General features: G+C 38.3%; 1 protein-coding gene across 8 annotated transcripts in view; it reads left to right on the top strand.

The window, feature by feature from the left end:
• The window catches only part of LOC106066013 (RNA binding protein fox-1 homolog 2-like), a 142157-nt gene that overhangs the window by 54467 nt on the left and 67262 nt on the right, over nucleotides 1-20428 (top strand). The window contains exons 1-2 of one of the 8 annotated variants that reach the window (XM_013224977.2): nucleotides 13240-13486; nucleotides 17444-17956. The exons of 6 other annotated variants lie outside the window; for them this stretch is intronic. In XM_013224977.2, coding sequence (XP_013080431.1) covers nucleotides 17927-17956 — 30 coding nt within the window. In that variant the 5' untranslated portion in view covers nucleotides 13240-13486; nucleotides 17444-17926. Of the gene's footprint in view, nucleotides 1-13239; nucleotides 13487-17443; nucleotides 17957-20428 lie in introns of those variants that run through there. One more of the 8 variants, XM_013224978.2, reaches the window with a different exon arrangement.

Below are 20428 nucleotides of genomic sequence, written 5' to 3'. Positions count from 1 at the left end.
AAAATATCAATGACATGTGTAACCGACATTGTAGCAGTATTCCCTGGCGTTTGTTAAAGTCATTAGACTTAGAGCAAATGTAATGTTAGGCAATAGATTCAGACAGTAATTTCAATGATTGAATGACTGCCGTGACGTTTTTTTTTTTCTGATAATCTGCAGACTGTTATTGTTTGTGTCCACTCCGTGTGTCTGGTACAACATTGTGTCCACTCCGTGTGTCTGGTACAACATTGTGTCCACTCCGTGTGTCTGGTACAACATTGTGTCCACTCCGTGTGTCTGGTACAACATTGTGTCCACTCCGTGTGTCTGGTACAACATTGTGTCCACTCCGTGTGTCTGGTACAACATTGTGTCCACTCCGTGTGTCTGGTACAACATTGTGTCCACGTTATATCTCCCATTTTTCATTCTCGGATCAAGTTGAAACTCTGCACACAATTATTCATTGCCCCTAACAAAACATGAATCCATCGAAAGATTGAATCCTGATGAAGACTGGGATTTTTAATTTCGGTATCTTTGGTCGTCTCTGAGTCCACTCAGCTCGAATGGGTACCTGACATTATTCCTAGTTCGCTTGTTTGCTATACCTACAAATTACTGCACGTTTTACAAACACTTTTTAATTTTTAACAAAGATGTTGTTTTTCTTCTTTTTTAAAAAAAATATTTTTCTCTTGTTGAAATTCTTTCATTGAAAATAAAATTTCTTTTTATTTCTTGGTAATTTTAATGGTAATACAAAATAATATGAACATCATTTTTTTTTATTTTACCCCAAAATTCATCATTGTCCATTCTCTTTCTTACTATTGATCTAAAGAGTGTGTGTGTGTGTGTGTGTTAATATGTGTGTTTTATTCAATGTGTACAACCTGACCCCCAGGGTTTGTATGTAACACACACACACACTTATAATGACATAGACACACATAAACTTAATTGATTCAGAAAGCCAATCACGTGGTTCATTGCAATGCAGTGTGTGCCATCTTGTACAGGGCGACACGAGGGGGTTGGTCCATAGGTGAGGAGAGAGGGGGGGGGGGGCAGGGTGAGAACGTTGACATTTAGTGTTGATTGTCAGTGTAAAATATTTTGATTGCATTGATTCTCTGACGCCATTTCGGGTAGGCTTCTCATTTTTCTTACTAACATTAGATCAGATTCATTAAACCCGATCAATCGAGTTAACTCCACCCCTTTATGACTCTCAACTCTTTGTCTTTATGTGGCTTTCGTTCGGAGGCTTCATTTGAGGATTTTCTTGTAAGCAATTTCAAGCCTTTATCTTGTGGTACATTATTGACTTTCTGTTCTAAGTGAATGAAAGAAGAAATGAGACCGCCTTGATTGATCAAATAAGAATATATATAATAAGATAAAAACCTTGGTTAGGCCAATAATAGAATATGCATACTCCGTTTGGGACCCCTCAACTCAAGATAACATTAAGAAACTGGAACAGACACAAAATAGAGCAGTGAGATTCATAACAAACGAATATTCACACTTAACCAGAGTAACATCTTTAGTAAAATCACTAAATTTAGAACGCCTTCACGATAGAAGACTCAAAAGTAAAGTAGCAACTATACATAAAACACTGAACCATAATCTTCAAATACAAAAACAAAATTTAATAAAATACTCTGAAAGACACAAAGATAAAGGCACATTGCTCGTCCCATATGCTAGGACAAATTTGTACAAATACTCCTTCTTCCCTAGTGCTATTAGAGCATGGAATGGGTTGCCTGAGCTAGCCAGGAAAACCAGTGACTTGGCAGAATTTAAGTCATTGGTTAATATGCATGACTAAATGCATGACGCGTAGGACGTAATCATCTTCTCTTTTGAAGTAACGTCTGTATTATATAAGATAAGAAGATAAGATAAGATTGACAATATCAAAACAACTCCATAAAGTGCACTCGTCAAAATTAATGAATTGTAAGCGTTACTCCAATGTACATGAAATACACTGTCAGCTCCAGACACTTATTACGTTTTTCTGCCTAAAGGTGACTCAAATCTCCGAGGAAAGTTTGAAGTTTTTGCATTTTTTAATCCTGAGATGTTTTAAAATATTTAAAAAAATATTTAAGAAACAAATTTGTTGGAAAAAGCAGCCATGTTTGAATTAAACAAAAAACTTGCTATAAACACACTCACACAAATACACATATGACATATCATAGACAGTATAAAAGATAAAAAGTAGATTTCTGAGAGGGGTTTGTTACTTCCGGTTGGGGTTCATTAAAAAGTCTGATTCCCATTTCACACTACAATTGATATTTCATAAGATCTATATTACTTTTTTTGCTAGCGTAAAATATATTATTGACTTTCGAAATGCCAGACCAACTCAGCAATAAACCTAGTAGCCTAAATAATGATTGGCCACTCCCCCAAACTGGTGTCAGATACAAGCAACAGCTGGTGGGCTCGTCCCTGCTTTGACTGTGATTCGAACTTTTCGGTTTGGAAGCCTAGCATTTTACCACCCGGCCACCGCGCGTAGCTGAGCGTAGCCTACTTTCCGGTTGCACCGCTTCCCTTGTCAATGTGCGTTGTGGACAAAAGACCCTTGCCTCGTGCCTTAAGTCTGTTTCAGAGTCTCACCACTAGCAGAACACCGCCAGGGGGTCGGTGCTTGATCTTGCTTTCTATTTATTGAGGACGATACCGCTCCCCCCCCCTTTTCCACTCCAAATCCCCGGGTCAGAAAAAAAAGATTTGGGACAATGCGTGCACGGTCCGACTCTCGTTGAATAGGGGGGGGGGATGAAGAAGTGCAGGAGCGGGGCTTGTTCGGTAAACAAAATAAACCACACAAAGAAAGGAAGAAATCCGGAAACCAAAGAAAACAAGCTGAGAGGGGTGAATGGGTGGGTGAGTTCAAGGACAAAGATTGGTGACATCAAATTAGAGGAAGTGATAAAAATTGAGGATAGTGAATTTTGGGGGTGGGGGTGGGGGATGGCTACGAAGTGGGTGTGAGAAGATAGTAAAAAAAAAAAAATTGGAAGAAAACTTTGACACGATGTTCTAGGGCACCTCGCTGGCACGACCTGGTCCCCCCCTCCCGCCCCATGACTCATTATGCTGTCCTTTTTGTCTACGGCCTTCTTTCCATCCCATTGTTCTTAGTTTCTTTATGGGACTTGTATTCATCTTTGTTACATGCCAATCACGTGTCTTTGAATATTCATCTAACGCTTACATTCGTTTATTTCCGGTTGTCGGTGATGTCTTTAAATTTTACTGTGATAGTTGACTTCTTGTGCCATCATTGATGCCTCTAAATAACACTTTGATGACTTTTGGCATCATCGATGTCTTTAAATTAGACTGATGACTTCTTGAATTCATTGATGTCTTTATATTACACTTTGATGACTTCTCTTGTCATCATTAACATCTTTACATTTTATGAACCAAAAACTAAGGTATCTTCAACGGTTACGTCTGCGCAGCATGTGGACAAATATTTAGGTCGCAGTTAGGACTGCGTAGCCACGTGAAATACTGTACTCCTCGTTAATATTCGGACTCCAGCATTATTATTGTTATTATTGTTTATACCAGAATTGAGTTTGAGTTTAATTTTGTCTTTTTCAATGCGCCCGTTTATGCCTTCAATAAATTCGCCACATCCACTCATACCAATGTAACTCTTCATTTTGCTTTGTTTAAATTTAAAAAGACAAATCGATACACATTCTGTACACTTTGTCCTTTCTTTGTGTGACTCAGCAGCCGTGGGTATAACATGAAATCGGAGCCTGCAATAAAAATATGAACCAATAAAAGAAATAGGGTCTGCTTGTGACGTCATATGTGAATGAATAGACTCCCATTGATAAAGATTCAACGTAGCGCCCACCCCTCTCTTTCTCTCTCTTTTAGATAAGACGGCGCGCGACACGCTCTGTAGTAAAATTCTTTCCATTCCATTGATTTTTTTTAAAAACTAGAAATCTAGTATTTTCACATGAGTAGTTTTATGAGACTCCATTGACAAGAGAACAGCTGATAACGTGTCTATCTGTAGGGATGCCGCTCATTCTATTTGTATTTACTCTGTTCACTGGGTGCGAGATTATGTTTGTTTTCTTTTTTGAGGAGAAACACTTTGCTTCGATGATACTTTTTTCTTTTCAAGAGATAAATATTTGCACTGTCTCATTACACTTTTCAAGTAGATTAGTGACACATTGAATGTGGTGCCTCTACAACGTCTGAAGATTGCAATTGATCTGGGGTGGGTCTCACTCGGTAGCTGGAGTAGGTGACGACCCTACCAGGACTTAGTTTGATACAGTTTGTTTTTTTAGTGGGAACCTAAATAGTAATGATGAATACATAGATTAGTGAAATTACTTTTCTAGCTATAGTATTTTTCGTTTAATTAATTTGTATTGCTTTGTGAAGAAGGTAGTTTGATAACTTTGTGTGGCAAGTGAGATAGACTCCAAAGTTTCCTGACAATACACACCAGAAAATCCGAAATTCAGACACAATATAAATAAATCAATCATTTATTTTAAAATTTCAAGAGTAATTAATTAATAAGTGGATACAAAAGGAATACTCTGCAGTATCGCGGCGAATCCAGATTGTTAACGTTACTTAACATCTCTCCCTTTCCAATAGTTTCCCTAGTGCCCACTTCACTCAATGATTCTATGTAATAGGAGGACATTTGTTTTAAACAACCAGTCTCATTTCATGTAGATCTATCTAATGCCTTTTACAAATACTTGGATCTGTTGTAGTGTTCTGTTGTATGGTTCAGCGTGCTTTATAAACCTAACAGGCGTAAAACTAGCTACAAAAGTAAACTTCACCAGTATTGATGCCGTTTTTTAGTACTTGTGTAGACGAAACTCGTCATGTGTCTAAACTTAGACCAGCATATACTTATTTCTACAAAAGCTCAACAATTCCTAAACGTAACTAACTCCCTACACAGGCCTTACGTAACTTGCATATTTTCTATTTTCTATCAACAACCTAGTTCTAATTCTACTTCTAGTTCTTGTTATGTTCAAGTTCTAGTTTTTATAGTTCTTGTTATGTTCTAGTTCTTATAGTTCTTGTTATGTTCAAGTTCTAGTTCTTATAGTTCTTGTTATGTTCTAATTCTAGTTCTTACAGTTCTTGTTATGTTCTAGTTCTAGTTCTTACAGTTCTTGTTATGTTCTAATTCTAGTTCTTACAGTTCTTGTTATGTTCTAGTTCTTACAGTTCTGGTTATGTTCTAATTCTACTTCTTACAGTTCTTGTTATGTTCTAGTTCTAGTTCTTACAGTTCTTGTTATGTTCTAATTCTAGTTCTTACAGTTCTTGTTATGTTCTAATTCTAGTTCTTACAGTTCTTGTTATGTTCTAGTTCTTACAGTTCTTGTTATGTTCTAGTTCTTACAGTTCTTGTTATGTTCTAGTTCTAGTAGTTCTTGTTATGTTCTAGTTCTAGTAGTTCTTGTTATGTTCTAGTTCTTACAGTTCTTGTTATGTTCTAGTTCTTACAGTTCTTGTTATGTTCTAATTCTAGTTCTTACAGTTCTGTTATGTTCTAGTTCTAGTTCTTACAGTTCTTGTTATGTTCTAGTTCTTACAGTTCTTGTTATGTTCTAGTTCTTACAGTTCTTGTTATGTTCTAGTTCTTACAGTTCTTGTTATGTTCTAGTTCTTATAGTTCTTCTTATGTTCTAGTTCTTACAGTTCTTGTTATGTTCTAGTTCTTATAGTTCTTGTTATGTTCTAGTTCTTATAGTTCTTGTTATGTTCTAGTTCTTACAGTTCTTGTTATGTTCTAGTTCTTATAGTTCTTGTTATGTTCTAGTTCTAGTTCTTATAGTTCTTGTTATGTTCTAGTTCTTACAGTTCTTGTTATGTTCTAGTTCTTACAGTTCTTGTTATGTTCTAGTTCTAGTTCTTACAGTTCTTGTTATGTTCTAGTTCTTGTAGTTCTTGTTATGTTCTAATTCTACTTCCTGTTCTTGTTATGTTCTAGTTCTAGTTCTTGCAGTTCTTGTTATGTTCTAGATCTTGTTTTAGTTTTTCCCACCATGTCTATGCCCCTGTGTTGAGGCACATCGTGGTGACTCCAATAATGACGTTGTTTCAGTCACGTGCCACGGCACACTGGGACTAATTCAAGGTCTGGTCATAAACAATGACCTGCACCGAGTTGTTGTAGTATAGATCTACCTCCCTGACTCCCTGATACTATTAGTACACGGTGAGCTACGGGAGGTGAGAGCACACCTCGATACCTGACGGGCTCTGCTTTAGAGACAAATAAAACACCCAGGTATAATTGTGGTATTGAGCTACAAAGTGAGTGAAGGGGTAAACTAAGACACAATTCTCAGAGACAGTTACTGAGCTGGAAAAGACAATGCCTCCTGACCTTTTGGATAAATTTTGGAAAGAGCGACTTACTTCAACTATTAACCAATGGAGGAGAACAACGAAAAAACAAAACCCACATGGAAACCTATATAAAAAAACATTATTGCTGGTGTGTGTGTTGTAATGTTTGCTGGTGTGTGTGTTGTAATGTTTGCTGGTGTGAGCGTGTTGTAATGTTTGCTGGTGTGTGTGTTGTAATGTTTGCTGGTGTGAGCGTGTTGTAATGTTTGCTGGTGTGTGTTGCGTTGCAATATTTGCTGGTGTGAGTGTGTTGCTGTGTTTGCTGGGCGGGCTAAGGTTTCACGTGTCTGTTGTGACAACTGCATGAGACACTAAGTCAACGAGTCAATTGTTTTTCTGGGGCCTGGTAAATGAAATAGTTCTCTTAACTCTAGGGTCATATATGCTCTCTCTTTCTCGCTTCTCTTCTCTTTCTCTATCTCTCTCTTTCTCTATCTCTCTCTTTCTTTCTCTCTCTCTTCTCTCTCTTCCCGTTATCTCTTCCTCTTTCCCTTTTGTTTTTTTTTCTCTTTCTCGGTCTGTTTCTCACATTTTCTGTTTCTCACATTTTCTGTTTCTACATTTTCTCAGACTGTATAGTCTCTCTATCTGTACAGTCTCTCAATCTGTATAGTCTCTCTATCTGTTCAGTCTCTTTCTCAATCTGCCTTTCTTTTTGCCAGTGTGTCTTTTGACTTCATCGATAAACAAAGACAAAGATATAGATTTAGTTATAATTTCCCCCCCCCCCCCCCCCAAAAAAAAAAAAACACCAAAAAAAAAACATTGGCGAAAAAAAAAAATATCTAAACTTAACAAAATGCTTAACTGTGTCTTGACTAACTAGACAAAAAAAGGGGAAAACACTATTCAAAACCAAGTGTTGGGTTAGTGGTGTAGTGAAACGGGGGGGGGGGGGTATCATGCACCGGGTGCCCTTTTAGCTCGGTGCGCCACTGTGTGGAGCCCTTAATTGATATTTAAAACAACTTTACACATTTTATTTTCATTTTTTTTAAATTTCTAACATTTCCCCGTGGGTAAAAAAAAAAAAAAAAAGAATGGAAGCAGGTTTTGAATATCTCAATATCATGGTAAGAAATTGAGATCTATTCAGTGATACTCGACACGCACAAACCCGACTTCACCTTTATCTATTCCTTGGTCTGATCTATTCCTTGGTCTGATCTATTCCTTGGTCTGATCTATTCTTTGGTCTGATCTATTCTTTGCTCTGATCTATTCCTTGGTCTGATCTATTCCTTGGTCTGATCTATTCTTTGGTCTGATCTATTCCTTGGTCTGATCTATTCTTTGGTCTGATCTATTCTTTGGTCTGATCTATTCCTTGGTCTGATCTATTCCTTGGTCTGATCTATTCCTTGGTCTGATCTATTCTTTGGTCTGATCTATTCCTTGGTCTGATCTATTCCTTGGTCTGATCTATTCTTTGGTCTTATCTATTCTTTGGTCTTATCTATTCTTTGGTCTGATCTATTCTTTGGTCTGATCTATTCTTTGGTCTGATATATTCCTTGGTCTGATCTATTCTTTGGTCTGATCTATTCCTTGGTCTGATCTATTCTTTGGTCTGATCTATTCTTTGGTCTGATCTATTCCTTGGTCTGATCTATTCTTTGGTCTGATCTATTCTTTGGTCTGATCTATTCCTTGGTCTGATCTATTCCTTGGTCTGATCTATTCTTTGGTCTGATCTATTCCTTGGTCTGATCTATTCTTTGGTCTGATCTATTCTTTGGTCTGATCTATTCCTTGGTCTGATCTATTCCTTGGTCTGATCTATTCCTTGGTCTGATCTATTCCTTGGTCTGATCTATTGTTTGGTCTGATCTATTCCTTGGTCTGATCTATTCTTTGGTCTGATCTATTCCTTGGTCGGATCTATTCCTTGGTCTGATTTATTCCTTGGTCTGATCTATTCTTTGGTCTGATTTATTCCTTGGTCTGATCTATTCCTTGGTCTGATCTATTCCTTGGTCTGATCTATTCTTTGGTCTGATCTATTCCTTGATCTGATCTATTCCTTGGTCTGATCTATTCCTTGATCTGATCTATTCCTTGGTCTGATCTATTCCTTGGTCTGATCTATTCCTTGGTCTGATCTATTCCTTGGTCTGATCTATTCCTTGGTCTGATCTATTCCTTGGTCTGTTTAGGCCTGTCCATTATTTAATGCCGTCTTTTAATATCTTTCTGTCTGCCTCTTTTTTTTCCTGATACTGTTTCCTAAAAGAAGGTCTTTGCGAGCCCTGAGAACCTTGTGATATGGCCATAGAGTTTAAGTTTGCTTTTGTTGACAATAGTAAGCAGGTCATCGTGTGGTCCAGTTGTTGTATTAATCCTGTTTCTAATCTCTTCATTTGTGTTGCGGTCTTTGTAAGTGACACCTAGGATCTTCCTGTAGCATCTCATTTACATTGATACGATCCTTCTCTCTAGATCTGCAGTCATCTTCCAACATTCGCAAGCATACAAGAATGTGGTCGTGACCAGTAGTACATGTTCCTTCATCTGAGACGATCGATATTTCTGAGGTGCTTAAAACTACTGTGACTTGTCAGCTTTCGATAGCTTTCTTGAAATCAGCGGACTGTGAGATCATTAATAGGCGAAGGAAAAGTTGATTGACTAGATCATGGTGCCGCAGGGTTTTAAGTCAAGCATCCATACGGCCATATCAACAAATTTTTCCTGGAGCAGAATCGACCATGACCTTGTTATGATGACTTTCAAATTATACCTAAAAAAGGAGACAAATAAAGACCTAGATAAATTGAAAGCTGTCTTTTTTTTTCTTACATACTACTATATATGACATTTAGGTTGAGATCTTAAAACAGCTTTTAATCATCTTACTATGTGAGGTTTCCAGTAATCACACTACTACATTCACACAACCACATCAGTATCACACAACCACATCAGTTTCACACGACAACATCACTATCACACGACAACATCACTATCACACTGCATCAGTATCATACAACTACACCAGTACATCACCTAGTTCTACAACACAAGAAACAAAAATGTGTCTAAAAGACAAAACTTGGTCGCTTTGGTAGGACTACTTAAACTTGCTTAGAATGTCATAGTTTGTTTTTCTTCATGTGTGACAACCAGTTAGACCTAGATCTAGATGACTAGAACTTGATTATAGACTAGAACTAAATTATAGACTAGAACTTGACTAACCACAAGACCAACACAAATTTGTTTAACTTCGAAAAATATGACACAAACACACATCCACAAATAAATTTTTTGTTTTCAAAGCGCTATTGATTGACAGGTGGATGGAAATCACTCTGTGATATGAATCGTTTGAATCTCTTGATCTTTGTCTGGGACAACATGATGTGTTGTGAGATAACAGATCTGTAATCACGATTCAATCCTTCGGGCTCACAAGCAAATGTAAATGTACTACATAAAGAGTTGGTTGAAAAGCCTCAGATTAAATCTTTACCTGGCAGGACCCAGCAGAGATGCATGTGGAAGACACGATTAAAGTTGGGTATTTTCAACTGGAGCTGGATTTTTTGTATACGTGTGTCACTCTCTCTCTCTCTCCTTGTGTGCAAGAGAATAGAATGGACTGGTTAATACTTGGTATATTCAGAAACTAGGGCTGATTACCAAAAGTCTACTGGTTGCCGGAGAAGTGAAAAAATAACTGGGATCTTCTTTACGAAATAAAACACTTTCATCCTCCAAGTGGAAATTATGAACACACTTTATTAACAAAAAATACAACATAATTTCAATAATAGATTCACAAGTATACCTCTCTGAAATTAGTTTCTCCCACATAGAGGAAGGAACAAGATCTCTATTTTTAACTTTTCTGGCTATTTTTTTACCCCAGCTCTAATTGAAATTCCTCCTTGCTTCTCTAATCCAATGTGTAAGTAAGCCTGCTGTTTACACATCTCTTGAGACCTGACGAGTACATAACGACGTGGTGTTATCATTATATACAATATTATATAATGAATAGATTCACTCTGATACAGAGACTCACAACTGGCTGTCTTGATCGCATCTTTACTATATGTTTATACTAGACATATGTTACCCGCGACCCGCGGGTCTTTATTTGCGCATTACTTTCGATATAGTCACTGAGAGTGTTTTGTAAACAATTAAACGAAATAATAATGTAATAAGTAAAGCGAATGTATCAATGTAAAAATAGCTAATAGGCTTAAATCCATTTTTTTTTAAAATTAAAACATTTGCTTTTGAATAATCTAGTGGATTGGATTTAGATGTATGTTAAACGTAGCTAATGATCCTTTCACGTTATTTCTCTTTCGCTACGAAAATAAAATTAGTTTTGCGAAAATGGGTTTACGCGAAGTCGATACATTCTTATCTATTAAAAACGAAAAGAGCGATAGCTTTGTTAAATAAATGGGATTATAAAGTGAACAATTAAACCATAGTATAGTTCCATGATTAAACGAAATAATTTTTAGTACGCGATTCATGAATGAATATAGATCTAGGCCTATCTCAACTCGGCTTCGCAGCTTTCGTAAACGAATGTAGCTTTAGAAAACCTAATTTGAATGTTTATTTGATCAAAATATGAAATGAATGGACTTTAATTAATATATTTATGTGTTAAAGTATAAAACTATCTGTGTGAAGAGAAGTTTTATCATCTTAGAGTTGAATTAGAGTTTTAGATCTAGGGATGGGATTATAAAGTAAACAATTAAACGAATTAATATTTAGTACGCGATTCATTACGGTATTGTCTAATGAAAGAATGTTCGTCAGGAAATCTGTAGTCACAGATATCAGGAACTAATTTATGTAAAAAATGCTTTTGAAACACAAAATTGAAGGTTAATTTTATTACATAATAAAATCAATGAATCTTCTTTTGTATTTTCACGTGTCAAAGTAAAAAACTATCTGCGCAAAGTGTATTTCTTAAAATTAGATCTAGGTCTAAATCCTTTCTATCTTTTCTTATGTCAACATTGTAGACATGGCCTAGATCCATAAAATACTATAGCTGTAATAGAGTCGGACAACTTTATTTTTTTTGAGGGTCTTAAGTTTGTTTTAGGGCTACAATACATACACTACGGTCTAAGTTGGTACCCATGGAACATTCCTGCCTAGTTTTATCAAGATTGGTCAAGCGGTTTTGATGTCTATAAGTAACATACATACATAGCCTACACCACACATTCTACTTTATAATATAGATTTATTGTATGTTTAAATAAGTTGCCCTTAAAATTTATAAACTTTTTTTTTACAAGGCTTATATCAGCTCAATCTGTCTGTTTGTCTGGTAAAATGTTTGTGCACGTTATTTCTCCCACACCGATTCACTGATCCAGCTAAAATTGTGTACACTTATTTCTTTTACCTGACAATGCAAGAATTAAAAAAAAAACATTAACCAGTACGTTAATTGAATATGGTAATTATCTTTTTTTTTTGGTATCGAACAAGGGAAAGAAATGGTACATGACTGTTGTGGTGATATAAGTTGAATAAGTCCCCTTTATAGGTTTGAAACTAACAGTAGATAACTATAAAACCTTCTAATTTCATAAGAACTTCTCTAGTTCTGTGCTTTAGTGTGATGGCTTGAGAAGGTGTGAGCCCTCGAGTTCGATCCAGGTCGTTCAACTTTAGTTTTTTTATAAATGCATGTAAAAAGCGATCACGGTAATATTCACCTTGATCCCGCCTTCTGTCTCTCCCCCGCCCCCCACCAACCAATCCACTTTCCCAACTTTCCAAGATAAGTGATAGGATCATTGCGTATTGAGAAAGTTCCGACTAAAGGCATTAAATTGCGCTAAACAAAAACAATTGTAACAAATATTTCTTATTGCACAGAGTATTTTTAAAAAATGTTTTTGTTATTATTTTAGCTTACATAATAACAGTTCGAAGATACGAGTAAATATAACGTTTTATCAGTCGCTTGACAGATTGTCCTTTAACAGTATGGGCTTCCTCATTTTGAATATATTTTAAACTGTTCGATTCTGCATTACTTCAATTACAATGTCTCCAAATTAAAATTAAATTATCGAATGTTTAAGGACATTAAATGTTTTACTTACGTAACTAGATCTAGATTATGGTTTTGATTTAATTCTTATCCTTTTGTCTTATATAATACAGACGTTACTTAAAAAAAAAAAGATGATTACGTCGTACGCACCATGCATGTTACCCAATGACTTAAATTCTGTTTAGTCAAAACACATAGAATCTAGATCTAGTTTCTCGGTATACATTGAATTGGAATTTGTTGGTGACAAAATTCATAGATCTAGATGTTGGAATCATTGACCCTTGACCTTATTACTGTAGTTCCGTTAGTCATCTCGAGTTCCTTTCTGTCTGTTCCAATAATTTTTCTGAAACTTATTTAAAAAGACAAGAACACTTGTCTTTCTTTGTAAAGGTTTGAGTACTGCTACATAACAGACAATAATGTTTAGTGCAGTATTTTGTATTGCAATTCACTAAACGTAAAGTGTCAATTAGTTTTGAGGCACACTTTTAGACGCGCGGGTTGATGGATTCTTTCAGAAACGTCTTTTTTTTAAACAAGACCTTAAAAGTTTTTAACTTTTTCTTTCTCTCTCTCCCTCCCTCCCTCTCTCTCTCTCGTCTTTGTGCAACATCCCCTCCTCTCCACCAGCACACTCACACCTACCTGTGATGAGGAGGCTACAGGTGTCACGTCAGAACGATGTCCAGGACTGGAGGTAAAGGACTTAGAGGAGGAGGGGGGAGGGAGAGAGCAAATGGTCGTACAGAGTTAGCCATGATCCTCGTGTTTCCTCCTCATTCCGTGTCCTGACATCCCAACCATCACTTTTAACTGATGGCATAGACGGTTTTTACAACGCCATCACCATCGCATAGTTTTGGATTACTCGAGTTCGTTGTATGTTCTAGAGTTGCCTAGAGCTTTTTGTTAGCTGTACCACTTTGTTCAGTCTGTTACGTTGATTTCTAGAAGTTATTTCTGAGTTTAGATGTAAGTATATTTTTGTCTAGGGGAAGGGAAGGATTGAGTTTGGTGACGTGTCCTCTGGGTTACATTATGCTAAGTAGGCCTACTACTCGCCTGACCTTATTTAGATCTTGTTAGTTGTGATACAATGTGGATGAGTCTATTTTTGCCTGTATGTTGTGTGGTTATCAATGCGTTTTTTTTTAATTAATTTTTTTTTTGCTGTCTATGCACTAAGCACCATTTTTCAAAGTGTATTTGCCTTCTACCTCATTGCCCTCGTCCAAGTCTCGTGTTGGATGTGTCATGTTTCACGTTTTTTCCCTCTCTCCTTACATCCGCTAGTGTGCTTGTCATGTGTTGCGGCTTAATGATACTAAGACCTGGGCTAGCGTCCTGCCTGTTGGGATGTTAGTACACACTATCAAGCTTCATTGCAATGTGTCATTGAGTAGTGTCGTTGTGTCCAGACATATTTTCTACACACAGTGCTGATGACATGCAGTGCGTGAATTGCTGTAGAATGGTTGCAGTCTAGGGCCAACACGTAGTTAAATCAGTAAAAACAAGAGAACTTGTGTATGTTTAGATTTAGTCAACAAAACGTTAAAACTGGCGTCGACTACCTCTCCCTTGGTGCAGTCTCACTATATCTCCCTTGGTGCATTAGTCTCACTATATCTCCCTTGGTGCATTAGTCTCACTATGTCTCCCTTGGTGCAGTCTAACTATATCTCCCTTGGTGCATTAGTCTCACTATATCTCCCTTGGTGCATTAGTCTCACTATATCTCCCTTGGTGCAGTCTCACTATATCTCCCTTGGTGCATCAGTCTCACTATATCTCCCTTGGTGCAGTCTCACTATATCTCCCTTGGTGCATTAGTCTCACTATATCTCCCTTGGTGCATCAGTCTCACTATATCTCCCTTGGTGCATTAGTCTCACTATATCTCCCTTGGTGCATTAGTCTCACTATATCTCCCTTGGTGCATCAGTCTCACTATATCTCCCTTGGTGCATTAGTCTCACTATATCTCCCTTGGTGCATTAGTCTCACTATATCTCCCTTGGTGCATTAGTCTCACTATATCTCCCTTGGTGCATTAGTCTCACTATATCTCCCTTGGTGCAGTCTCACTATATCTCCCTTGGTGCATTAGTCTCACTATATCTCCCTTGGTGCATTAGTCTCACTATATCTCCCTTGGTGCATTAGTCTCACTATATCTCCCTTGGTGCATTAGTCTCAATATATCTCCCTTGGTGCATTAGTCTCACTATATCTCCCTTGGTGCATTAGTCTCACTATATCTCCCTTGGTGCATTAGTCTCACTATATCTCCCTTGGTGCAGTCTCACTATATCTCCCTTTGTACATTAGTCTCACTATATCTCCCTTGGTGCAGTCTCACTATATCTCCCTTGGTGCATTAGTCTCACTATATCTCCCTTGGTGCATCAGTCTCACTATATCTCCCTTGGTGCATTAGTCTCACTATATCTCCCTTGGTGCATTAGTCTCACTATATCTCCCTTGGTGCAGTCTCACTATATCTCCCTTGGTGCATTAGTCTCACTATATCTCCCTTGGTGCATTAGTCTCACTATATCTCCCTTGGTGCATTAGTCTCACTATATCTCCCTTGGTGCATTAGTCTCACTATATCTCCCTTGGTGCATTAGTCTCAATATATCTCCCTTGGTGCATTAGTCTCACTATATCTCCCTTGGTGCATTAGTCTCACTATATCTCCCTTGGTGCATTAGTCTCACTATATCTCCCTTGGTGCAGTCTCACTATATCTCCCTTGGTGCATTAGTCTCACTATATCTCCCTTGGTGCATAAGTCTCACTATATCTCCCTTGGTGCATTAGTCTCACTATATCTCCCTTGGTGCATTAGTCTCACTATATCTCCCTTGGTGCAGTCTCACTATATCTCCCTTGGTGCAGTCTCACTATATCTCCCTTGGTGCATTAGTCTCACTATATCTCCCTTGGTGCATTAGTCTCACTATATCTCCCTTGGTGCATTAGTCTCACTATATCTCCCTTGGTGCATTAGTCTCACTATATCTCCCTTGGTGCATTAGTCTCACTATATCTCCCTTGGTGCATTAGTCTCACTATATCTCCCTTGGTGCAGTCTCACTATATCTCCCTTGGTGCATTAGTCTCACTATATCTCCCTTGGTGCATTAGTCTCACTATATCTCCCTTGGTGCATTAGTCTCACTATATCTCCCTTGGTGCATTAGTCTCACTATATCTCCCTTGGTGCATTAGTCTCACTATATCTCCCTTGGTGCAGTCTCACTATATCTCCCTTGGTGCATTAGTCTCACTATATCTCCCTTGGTGCATTAGTCTCACTATATCTCCCTTGGTGCATTAGTCTCACTATATCTCCCTTGGTGCATTAGTCTCACTATATCTCCCTTGGTGCATTAGTCTCACTATATCTCCCTTGGTGCATTAGTCTCACTATATCTCCCTTGGTGCATCAGTCTCACTATAGCTCCCTTGGTGCAGTCTCACTATATCTCCCTTGGTGCAGTCTTACTATATCTCCCTTGGTGCATTAGTCTCACTATATCTCCCTTGGTGCATTAGTCTCACTATATCTCCCTTGGTGCATTAGTCTCACTATATCTCCCTTGGTGCAGTCTCACTATAGCTCCCTTGGTGCAGTCTCACTATATCTCCCTTGGTGCAGTCTCACTATAGCTCCCTTGGTGCAGTCTCACTTTATCACCATTGTTGCAGTCTTATTGCTGTAATTTCACTCATCTTTCTCTCTCTCTCTTTCTGCAAGACTCACTACTATAACTCCCTTGCTACAGTCTCACTCCCATCCATGCTACAGTCTCACTCCCATCCATGCTACAGTCTCACTCTCTCCCATGCTGCAGTCTCACGCTCTCCCATGCTACAGTCTCACGCTCTCCCATGCTACAGTCTCACTATCTCCCATGCTACAGTCTCACTATCTCCCATGCTACAGTCACTCTCTCCCATGCTACAGTCTCACTCTCTCCCATGCTACAGTCTCACTCTCTCCCATGCTACAGTCTCACTCTCTCCCATGCTACAGTCTCACTCTCTCCCATGCTACAGTCTCACTCTCTCCCATGCTACAGTCTCACGCTCTCCCATGCTACAGTCTCACTCTCTCCCATGCTGCAGTCTCACGCTCTCCCATGCTGCAGTCTCACTTTCTCCCATGCTACAGTCTCACCCTCTCCCATGCTACAGTCTCACTCTCTCCCATGCTACAGTCTCACTCTCTCCCATGCTACAGTCTCACTCTCTCCCATGCTACAGTCTCACTCTCTCCCATGCTACAGTCTCACTCTCTCCTCCCTGTTTGTGTGACACTACCACCTTGCACTAGTGGACATTGGGAAGACAGAGTTCTTATTTTTACTTGTCCTAACATTTGGAATAAGAACGTAACTTCTTTTCCGGGGGGAGGGGGGAACTTACTTTTTACATTGTAGTCTTCTGCCCCGAAATATCTTTTAAGTTCGGTGATATTATCAATGGTCTTATTTTTTCCTAGTGTGTCTGTTCTAGTTTGTTTTCTTGAGCTGATGAATACCAGAGGATGCTGATTCTAGTGTTGGTCCAACCAAAATGAAATCGCATTCTATTGTAATGTTATTTTTTTTAATTTTCAAAATTTCGTTTAAAGTAGATCTAGTGCTCTGTTTTCGAAATGCGGCTGGAATTGGCTGATTTCATTTCTTTTTTTTTTTGTTATTGCATTTGGGTTATAATTAATTTTGTTTCCTAGAAAGTCGTGATTTATTAAAATGGCCAGTGTTCAAAGATCATGACACAATTTGTATGCGTCACATCTATTAATGTGTATTTACTGCAAGTGTCTGTGATAAGTTATTGCGTGGATTATCTCGTCATGATTTAATTTACTTAAGTAAAAAAAAAAAAAAAAAAACTTTCTTTTTATTTATTCAGTTGTGTGAAGACTTGTTGCATTTTGTGACCAAATGAAAAATGGTGTGAAAAAAAAAGTCCAAATTGAATTTTCAAACAAAATGTTGAAATAAATCATTTCAAAATGTTAACTAAAAGACGTGATTGAACAATCTGGGCAGCCATGGATGTTATTTCGGGCATTTCTTTATGAGATTTTCTGATGACTTGTGGAGATTTTTTGTTTTAAATTACTCAAGCTTCCAATGGGATTGTAGACAGCACAAATCGAATTTGACTTTCCATAAACGTTTTTATAGCGCATGCGCTGTAGGCGGCTCTCGTTATTAGGAACACCATTTTTTGTTTCTCAAATATTTTTTTCTCCTGTCAACGAAAAAAGGGGGATAACTAAATCCTCAATTCACTATATATGAAAGTTTTACGTCTGCAAAGGCGTGCTTTCCCGTGGATTTAAACTAAGGAAGGTGTTTTGATCCAGTTGTCGTGTGACCTTCTGCCATCATGCTCCTGACGACACCTATGTACACTCCGGTAAGTGCTTGCTTTCACTACATACCTCTACTAGTGCCGCCTATGTAAGAGTCATTTTCTTCTAGATTCTATTTTTGTTTAAAGCGTAGATCAAGGAGAAGGGGAAAGTTTGGAGCGGTCTGAACTACCCGCTAACTATTCAAGTATCACTAGGGAGTGGGGGATAAGCGGAGACTAGTGGGTCACACGTATGTGTGTGTGTGGTCGTTAGTCTTTAGGTTGCTTACTTAATAATGAATGCTATGGGGGGGGGGGGGGAGATCTGTGTTGCTGACGTACTCCCCCCCCCCCCCCAATAAAAAGGCGGTTATTGTGTTCTATTGTTAGTAGTCAAATGAAAAAAAGCTTTCGATTCTAGATGCACACTTGGGCCCTGATACACCCTTCAGATATACTGCTCAATGCACACTGTAAACTTGGGCGTATGAACGCAATATAGTTTTATATAGAACCGCACTACTTACATTTAAACTGCTCTTTCCTTCCAAAATTGTAAGTGCCTTTTGATTGTTACATATTAAACAAAAAGATTAACAAGTTTTTTATTCACTTGTTTTGAAAACTTTTAATAAGCTCTTATCGGTAAGTAGTTTGAAAGGCGGGGCCTGGTGGTCGAGTGCTAAAGTACTTTACTTTCAAACTAAGGTGACTCGTATTCGAATCCCGGTGAAGAGTGGGATTTTGAATTTCTGAATTCTTAGGACGCTCCTGAGTTATTAATAATTAATTAATAATAATTAATAATCACCTTACTCTAAAGAGTACATGACTTGAGTTGGGGAAAGTAAAGGTGCTTGGTCGTTGTGCTGGTCACATGACACTCTTGTTCACTGTGGCCACAGAAACAGATGAACGTAACATCAACTGCCCCCCCCCCCCTGGAACGCAAGGTCTGAAAGTGGTACCTTACTTTCTTTTATAACAGGCCTTGTTCAGTTATAGTTCTTTTTTAAAAGTCTGTAACAATTATCTTAGTCATTTTAACATTTCGAAAGCTTATTATGAGCCCTCTCTCAAAAGTTTTGAAAGCTTATGTCGTTTGACAATAAGACCATTCATGTTATACAGTTTAAAATATACCTTAGCCATAGGTATGTTAAGTCTAACTTTTGTTGGTGTTGAGTAAAAAAATGCTTAGAATATTTTGTTTTAAGCATGAAAAAAAAAATCTGGGATTTAGGAGACGAACTATTTCGGGTCAACTGATAGATCTGGTCACTTGAAATCAATGAAAAAAAAACAGAATCAGCCTGTAGGGTGGTGGGTGGCTCATGGTAAACCTTCACCACCTTTTTCCCTAAGCTAATGGGCACTTGCCATCGTCTGGCTGGCGCCTGTCTGCGCGAACACCCAGCTAACTAATATTAGACATTCGAGCTTGTACCAAGATCTACTTCCAAAAAGGCCAATGCCTGTCGTCAAATTCTTGTTGCCTGTACAAACAGCTGCACTATTTGGAGTTGGATTGTTGGTTTAATCTGACCGTTTAGTTCAATGAGTGATGAATGTGAGGGTTTGCTGAGTGATTCAATAGCCGAGTGACTCAGTCGTTACATGGTCGTTGATTTCTATTGCAGTAGATTATCATAGATTCAGGTAATGTTGTATCAGCATTTTACAGTGGTTCTCAAATACCCCCACGATTCCCAACAGCAATAGGCGCACAGGAAGTGAAATCCATCGGGTTCAAGCCCCATCTTTTAGTCCTTGCTGTGCAGGAAGTGAATTCCAAAGAAAACAGTCCTCATTCTCACACACCCTTCTCTATTTCATACACGCAGACACTCTCTCTCTCTCTCTCTCTCTCACATACACTCACATACAAATACAAAAAGCCTGTAATTCTCATAAGCATAGCTCTTCTGGATTCTAGTGGCTATCTGATTCTTGATGTCCCATGGAACTAAAACGTTATGCGTATATAACATTGTAACTTATTAGTGTATTTAGTGTTTCTTGTACTTATCAGAAAATTAATAACCGAAAGTCAAATGAAACTTCCCTCTTTAGTCTCACTTGCTGAAGTCAGTCCGAGCTGTAGCTGTAGTTTGAATCTAATGAAACCTTTTCTTATTGAGAAAGACGTCACCCAGTGGTCTAGAATGAAGCATAGCCTCTCCGTTCCCAGATACCGTCTGAAGGTTCCGCTATGGCTGACAGACACCATAGAGTTGGGGTCACATTTTTTTTATCGGGGTATCGCTGTCGCCGAAGAATTCCCGAATACATATATGCCTAATTGTACCGGGACATTGCTGCTAACGGGACATTGCTGCTAACGGGACATGGCAGCTAACGGGACATTGCTGCTAACGGGACAATGAAAACAGCTCCGACCCCCCATGTGGACTTCTCGGCCTGGATTACTACCCATTCTAAAGCAATGCTGTCACCCACCGGAAGCCAGTTTTGTTCCCCACGTGTCCACTCCACGGATGTTTTCCTTAAGACACCACGTTCAAATGGAAAGAG

Source organism: Biomphalaria glabrata, chromosome 2, assembly GCF_947242115.1.
Source record: "Biomphalaria glabrata chromosome 2, xgBioGlab47.1, whole genome shotgun sequence".
Taxonomy (NCBI): Eukaryota; Metazoa; Mollusca; class Gastropoda; family Planorbidae; genus Biomphalaria; species Biomphalaria glabrata.
This window is presented reverse-complemented; position numbering and strand designations above follow the sequence as displayed.